Source organism: Otolemur garnettii, unplaced genomic scaffold (genome assembly GCF_000181295.1).
Source record: "Otolemur garnettii isolate 467f Iridium unplaced genomic scaffold, OtoGar3 scaffold00042, whole genome shotgun sequence".
Taxonomy (NCBI): Eukaryota; Metazoa; Chordata; class Mammalia; order Primates; family Galagidae; genus Otolemur; species Otolemur garnettii.
Genome location: NW_003852437.1, coordinates 260,916 through 269,253, shown reverse-complemented (window position 1 = coordinate 269,253; position 8,338 = coordinate 260,916). Strand labels below are relative to the sequence as shown.

General features: G+C 36.1%; 1 protein-coding gene across 1 annotated transcript in view; it reads right to left on the bottom strand.

Moving 5' to 3' along the window:
* Positions 1–6,007: 6,007 nt before the first annotated feature.
* NUP43 (nucleoporin 43) overlaps positions 6,008–8,338 on the bottom strand; it is a 19,240-nt gene continuing 16,909 nt past the window's right edge. The window contains exon 8 of the mRNA XM_003790254.2: positions 6,008–6,443. Within this exon, the coding sequence (XP_003790302.1) occupies positions 6,214–6,443 (230 nt within the window). The 3' untranslated portion in view covers positions 6,008–6,213. The remainder of the gene's footprint in view (positions 6,444–8,338) is intronic.

The following is an 8,338-nucleotide window of genomic DNA, read 5'->3' as shown; positions in this document are numbered from 1 at the left end:
GGCTGGGGATTCGAACCCGCCACCTTAGGTGTATGTGGCTGGCGCCTTAGCCACTTGAGCCACAGGCATCGAGCCAGGATGGTTATTTTCTCACAAGAGCCGTATAAATAAATAAATGGGGCAGAATGTCAATAAGTTAGGTTGGTTTACAATATTTCAAGAACTGTAGCCAAATACCAAAGATTCATGTGTCAGTGATAACTGAGAGGATTCTGACAGTGGGCCTAGGACCTTTGGTCCATTTAACATCGCCCCTAACCAATGGGATCAAAGTGCAGAAAGCATGCCAGGCAATTCTGAAAATAATTAGTTTCTACAAGAGTCATGGAAAATTGTTAATCCTTTCCTATAGTGAAACAAAATTTGTCTTAGAACAAGAAAATAGGCCTCTCATGAAACCATCTGCATTAATTCAAGGATATAGGAAGTGTGGCTTGGGAGTAGCATGTGTAAAAATTTAAGGGTTTAAGTTCAACTAATCAGCAGTCTAATTTAACAAATGTCAGAATAGCTAAAATAAGCTGAGACAGCATTACAAAGGAATGTCATAGTCAGAACCAGGATGGCAAGGTTTATCATAATTGCAGCAAGGACGACATCACCTGAAAAAGCATCCATTTTGGAAGTCACACATAAACAGGACCTTTGGGAAACTGGAGCATTTTTTAAAGGGGATCAAGATTGTAAGTTTAGTTCAGCTCAGTTGACAGTGATTCACTGCCTACTGGGCATCAGATAGTTAAACACTGTTAATACAACACTAAGACATGGCCCTGTCGTTGATTTTGTGGTGCAGTAGGGGGAGACAGGCTCCTTAACACACTACTATAAAAACAATTTAAGTTCTGCACAATAAGTTTCTGAAGCAGAGCACAATTTAGTCCAGATTGTTGGAGGTCAGCAGAAGCTTTCTAGAGAAAATGATACCTAAAAGGAGTCTTGAAGAGTAAGTAGGATTTAGCCAAAAAAGGCAAGAAAGACTGGGAAGGAAACCTTGCCTGGAGAAGTTATAAGTAGTTTTGAATATCTGAAAATATCATGGGAGGAATTAAAAATTTTGTGTGGCTCCTAAGACAAATGGAAGCAAACTACAGTTCAGTGTATGAAAGTTCATTTATTTAGTGAAACCCCACATTAAAGCATCCCAACACAAAGCAAATTCAAACATAGCATGATTGGTGATTGGCTTTTCTCATAGGCTCACATCATTTCACTAACCCACAACGTGAGTCAACCTTTATACAGGATTGAGTGTTCACTCACATACAAAAACCACAGTGCTGTATCAATTAGAGTTGTACAAATGAGAAGTATACCGGATAATGGGAAACTTTTATCACAGACGTTGTTTGGAATCCTGTAGAAGTGATGATTAAATTTAGGTTGGAGATGCCCTTCTACCTCTGATATCAAAAGAAACTTGGGCAGCGTGTGTGACTCAGTGGGGTAGGGTGCCAGCCCCATATACCAAGGGTGGCAGGTTTGAACTTGACCCTAGCCAAACTGCACCATAAAAATAGCTGGGCGTCGTGGCAGGCGCCTGTAGTCCCAGCTATTCAGGAGGCTGAGGCAAGAGAATCGCCTAAGCCCAGGAGTTGGAGGTTGCTGTGAGCTGTGATGCCATAGCACTCTACCAAGGGTGATAAAGTGAGACTCTGTCTCTAAAAAAAAAAAGAAAGAAAGAAAGAAAGAAACTCTATCTGCAGTGGCTTATGCCTATAATTCTACTACTTTGGGAGGCTAAGGTAGGGATTGCTTGAGTTAGAGAATAGCCTGGAAAATGTAGCAAGATCCCATCTTAAAAAAAATTTGGTAGTTGCATGAATAAAGGCAGTGATAATTAACAACTTAATAAATTTACAGTGTTACATAATGTAAAGCTTACAATTCTTATTAAAATTGGCAGAAATTGTCAACTGGTATAAAGTGTAACACTATTCAAATATACTTGCTTTTACTTAACAGTTACAAATATCCTTATATCAAAGAAAGCCTCAAACTTTTTTATTTTTATTTTTATTTTATTTTTTTGAGACAGAACCTCAAGCTATCCCCCTGGGTAGAGTGCCATGACATCAAAGCTCACAGCAACCTCCAACTCCTGGGCTCAAGCGAGTCTCCTGCCTCTGCCTCCCAAGTAGCTGGGACCACAGGTGCCTGCCACAACGCCTGGCTATTTTTTGGTTGCAGGCATCATTGTTGTTTTGGCAGGCCTGGCCTGGATTCGAACCCGCCACCTTAGGTGTATGTGGCTGGCGCCTTAGCCACTTGAGCCACAGGTGCCAAGCCGAAAGCCTCAAACTTAAAGCAACTGTTTCCAGTTCAAGATAGTATTCTAAACCTACATATTTGGCTCCCTTCCATCAATAATTTGCTATAATGATCAAGGGAAATTTTATACATTGCTGCTGGAAAACTGAGAAGAGTGTTAGCAACATAAATGAAAGCTTCTGAATTTTCAGCAGTGGTTACTACAGGTGAAAGGAGAGGAAAAGTTGAGGCCAAACAGGCTTGACAGTCACTGTGCATGGAAAATGCCATCTGGGAGCTAGGGTCTGCCTGGAATAAGAATCAACTCTAGGCCCATAAAGATAAAGGATGGTAGCCTGCTGGGTAGGAGGAGAGGGAACCTGCAGTAGGTGCAGAGAAGGCCATTGTCTTAGCAGACTCTAGGTTATAGGCAATAGATATTCATGCAAAGGGAGATAGAAAGTCAAAGGAAAATCCATAGCTGTGTTTTTATTATTGAATCAAAAAGAGTGAAAATTGGCATTGAATCATTGTTAGCCATTTACAATTTTCATTTGTCCCATTTAGTATGAATGTGTATATTCTCTGTAGAAATATTACATTTAACTTCAAGGTCCTTTTCCATGCCCAAAGCCAATAATTGCTGCTAAAACAGTATTTCTGCTAAAACAAACAAACAAACAAAAAAACTAGCTTATCTTATAGAATTGCTTAAATTTTGGATTTGGCTTATTGTATTCTCATGTTGTCATTAATGTGTGCTTTTGTTTCCTCTAGTGCCTATAAACCAGTAGAGAGGTGAATCAGGTTCAATTTTGTTATTGGGAGTAGGGAAGGACAATTAAATAGACAACCATTCTCAAACTGATATTTAGGCTAACAGCAATTATGTAAATATTTGATCTAATTATTTATAGTGCTAAAAGAAGAAAAAAACTAACCTGAACTGAAAAACCATCTGTTTATACTTAACTCCTGGAATGCCACAAAATAAAAGACAAGTAGTTTCTCCTGAAAAAGAATATTTCATAAGTGGTTATGATTTACTCCTTTTAATCACATTAGGAAGCACATAATGTCTATTTGTCGACTTTTGTGATTGATCAGTAGGTTCAGGTATTGTCTGCTTGATCTATTCATTATACAATTACCCATCAGCAAAAAAGAAAAACGAAAAACAGAGAAATCAGTGGATTAAAAGTAATTTAAGAGACATGCAATCCAATGGACCCTGTCTGCTGATAAGAACATATCAGTTATAAAAAATGTTTATGAAACATTCAGGGAAATTTATTAGTTATTTATTTTTTGAGAGAGTTCTCACTCTGTTGCCCTGGTATAATGCCATGGCATCTTAGCTCACAGCAACCTCAAACTCTTAGGCTTAAGTGATCCTCCTGCTCAGCCTTCCAAGTAGCTGAGACTACGGGTGCCTATCACAACACTTGGCTTGTTTTTCTACTTTTAGTAGAGATGGGGGCTTGTTCAGGCTGTTTCCAAGTCCTTGAGCTCAAGCAATCCACCTGCCATGGCCTCCCAGAGTGCTATGATTACAGGAGTCAGCTACCACGCCTGGCCTAGTCTGGAAAATTTAAATACTGCTTGGATATTTGATGATAATAAGAAATGAGAAGATAGCATAGGCATGACAATGCTATTGTGCTTATGTTTAAGAAAACATGGGTTCTCATCCTTCAGAGATATAAAATAACTTATAAATGAAATATGATACCTACAATTTGCTTTAAAATTATCCAGAGCAGTGGGGTGGGGATGGACAGCAGCAGAAATTAAATAAGACTGGCTGTATGTTGTTAATTGATGAAGCTGGTTGATGAGTATATAAGTCCATAAACTATTTTTGAATGCTTGAAATTATTAATAAAAAGAAAAAAGTACTGTAGAAATTCCAGATGTATTATATTAAATTTTAAATGTAATAAATAATTATATGTAAAATATGAAACTACAAAATATTTATGATTTGACCATATACAAAATGCAAAACTTCAATGAAAAACACCTTAAATAAAGCCAAAAAAAAATTTAAAAATGCTTTTATCACATGACCAAAGCAAAAAAAATTTCATATATAAAAAGATGTTACAAATTAGTAAGAAATGCCAAAATATCTCAGAAAATAAAAATGGCTAAGGATATGAGCAAGTTCTTAAAAAAATACAACTAAATAGACATTATAGCACTAATCATAACAGTGAGAAGCTAGAACCATGTAAAATAACCAACAATGGCAACCAGTTGAAATAAATTATGGTACATAAACCTGTATCTTAAAATACTAATGATACTAGGGAATTATTACTAGGGAAATGTGTTTGCTGCTAGGGAATATATATCTACAAAGATACTATGTACGATATACAGTAGAATCTCTTTAAGTTGACCACCCAAAAGACTGTGGCAAATTCGTCAACATATAGAGGTGGTCAACGTAAGGAACTAGGCCTACTGAACTGGTCAGTAAAGGTAGTGCATGTCCGGCCTATGAAAATAAGGTCAACTTAAGGAAGTGGTCAATGATGGAGATTCTAAGTATTTTCATTTTTATAAAAAAATTATATATATTGCTAGAAAGGAGTATGAAAAGACTACTGTCTCTGAAACCATAAGTATTTAAATTTTTCTTTTGACTATATTCACTTTTTCTGTAATGCATTACTTTCGTAGTAACAAAAAGTCTTTAAAAATTTAATCCTAGTAAAACTAATTTAAACAGATTAAAATTCCTGGCAGCATTTTCTTTCCTTCTCTAATTCTTTGGAATTCAAAGTTACTAATTATTTTCAATCAAATTGTTTTGAGACAAACACATGCAAAAAAGCAGATACATATACATTCCACTTTAAAGTATTGACAAAAGCTCCTGAAGTAAGGTAGCATAGAAAATTGAAAATATTTATTAGGACAGAAAAGCAAAATCTTACCATAATTACTATTATTGGAATGATAAAGTAAATAAACACATACTTCAATTGTATAACAGCAATATCACATCATTAAGGTTTTAGGTCAATAATACATTTATAATCTAACACATTTTAGAAAGACAATGTCATGAAATTGTCTTGTAACATTATCTGTTAAGTAATTAACATTTAAGGTAACAATATTGTGGCACAATTCTTTATTATAGTATATGATCATCACACTTGTCATCTATCAAATTTTAGTTTAGTATTCACTCTACTCATCAAATATCAAATTCTATTTTATTGAATAATGTCCAGTTTGCCAATATTTTTGTTTGTTCTCAAACAAAAGCAAAAATCTTTAGGAAAAATATATCTTTTCCCTTTTTAAGAAAAATAAACTTGGGTCCAGTTCACAGAGTTTTGCTGAAAAACCTCTTGTAAGCAACAGAATAACTTCTTGAACATTTTCACCTTTAAAAAAATTTGAACATGACTATAGCTTTGTCATCTTTGGCCTACCCAATTCTTTCTGAAAAAGTTTATTAAAATTAACAAAATAAAATATAAAAGGATCAAAGAAATAAAAAGAGTAATTATTAACGTTGGCTAAGCCAGTAGAGGACAATGTACTGTTCCACATACTGTTGATAAAAATTATAGGAACCCACTGGTGCTTCCCATAACCACCAGTGATGGTAAGTCTCACAACATACATCAAAAATGAAGAGTTGGTTTTGTGAGCTGTCAATAAGAGTCTGTTTGGAGGCAATGTATTTCATCAGCACAAAGCCCCTCTGCTGCTGTTCTATCCCATGTTGAAAATCTTTTGCCATCAGTCATCTATCATATTCTATAAATGTTATGGGACTATCCCACAACAACATAACAAACAAAAGCCAAAAATGGGCATTGACATTAACAGTAGTTTATTGATGTTTTCCTTGCAAATTTCTAATAAAATTTTGTACAGAAGTTGAAATTCAAAAAGCTAATTGTATGTTTTATCTGAAATCTTGTAATTACAATGCTTTCAACGAAAAAGTTGTCTAGTGACATAAATTGCCTCTGCATCAGTTCCACAAACAAGACAAGGACCTAAAACATCCAAACTGTTCACAGACAGAGTCCTATTGGGAAGTAAGCTCGTGATTTCAATACGGTCTTTTGCAGGATCAGTGCTGAGCCAGGAACTTATAAGAGACTGCTGAACATTAGCTTGGTTACTAATGCTATGAGACAAAAAAGCACTAGTTCTTCCTCCTGGAAGAAAAGAAAGGGAAAAAACCTTTCAAGACTATTTTTATATTAGTAAACATTAAACTTACTCTGATATTTTAGAAAGTTGATGATTTAATTCTTTGAAGAGACTAATTATTAATTCCATTATCACAAATTACCATTTGTGACAAAAGGCTTATTCAGTGATATTAAATATTCAAATTTCCCTAGGATAATATAGATACTAAACTTAAAAGTCTTCAGGTAAGGCAGAAGATTTAATTTCACTCTGTCTTTCTGTTCCTCTTTTAATGGAAAGTCTCAGAAAGGTAGCAAAATGGTGAGAAGAAAAGTAGAATAATTAAGAAAAGAATAAATCAAAGATCTAGATAATATACAGAAATATAAGCTCTTGAGTAAGAGAAAAATAAAGTGATCATGAGAAAGAATTCTGGATATAGTTCTAGCTGAATATTTCTAACAATGAACATACAGGTTTGGTGCCTGTAGCTCAGCGGCCAGGGTGCCAGCCACATACACTGAAGCTGGCAGGTTCATCAGCCTGGGCCTGCCAAACAACGACAACTACAACCAAAAAAAAATAGCCGAGTGGTATGGCGGGCACCTGTAGTCTCAGCTACTTGGGAAGCTGGGGCAAGAGAATCACTTAAGCCCAAGAGTCTGAGGTTGCTGTGAGCTATGATGCCACAGCATTCTACCAGGGTGACAGCTTGAGACTCTATCTCAAAAAAAAAAATAAATAAAATAAATAAATATACAGGAAAGCCTGAAGGTAATTACATCTATAATAACACCCAATATCAGATATGTGTGCCCCCCAGTCGGCCAGTTGTTTGCTACAATCCTTCTGAACCCCAAGGAAACTGAACTTGTTATGTGGTATACTGATATCCCTAGAAAGACAATAACTCGAGTTATAACAGAATAAACAAATTGAAAAAATCATTAATAACAATTTTGCAATATATACAGACACGTATCTTTTTATGTTTTCAATAACTAGAAGTTTTCCATGTAGAAATACTATATATTTCTGAAGAATTATTTCTATGTATTTCATATTTTGTGTTGTCTATTAACTTTAATTCTCTGTTAATGGTATACAATGGATATTTGTATATTGAACTTAAAAAAAAAATAATAGAGGCTCAGTGCCTGTAGCTCAGTGGGTAGGGCACTGGCCACATACACCGGGGCTGGAGGGTTTGAACCCAACCCAGGCCTGCTAAACAATGACAACTGCAACAAAAAATAGCCAGGTGTTGCTGTAGTCCCAGCTACTTGAGAGGCTGAGGCAAGAGGATTGCTTAGGCCCAAGAGTTTGATGTTGCTGTGAGCTGTGACACCACGGCACTCTACCAAGGGTGACATAACAAGACTCTGTCTCAAAAATAAATAAATAAAAATTTTAAAAAATGGTAAAAATATATATTAAAAAAATAAGAAAGAAAAAACAAACTTGGTTTTTAAATGTTTATATTGGGTGGTGCCTGTGGCTCAGTGAGTAGGGTGCCACCCCCATATACTGAAGGGTGGCGGGTTTGAACCTGGCCCCGGCCAACCTGCAACAAAAAAATAGCTGGGCGTTGTGATGGGTGCCTGTAGTCTCAGCTACTTGGAGGCTGAGACAAGAGAATTATCTAAGCCCAGGAGCTAGAGGTTGCTGTGAGCTGTGACATCACCGCATTCTACTGAGGGTGACAAAGTGAGACTATCTCTGAAAAAAAAAAAAAATTAAATGTTTATGTGGTTAATTTTCTATAACTCCAAACTTAAAAATAAAAAGTGGCATGAAGGCTCGGCGCCTGTGGCTCAAGTGGCTAAGGCGCCAGCCACATATACCTAGGGTGGCGGGTTCAAATCCAGCCCGGGCCCGCCAAACAACAATGACGGCTGCAACCAAAAAATAGCCGGGT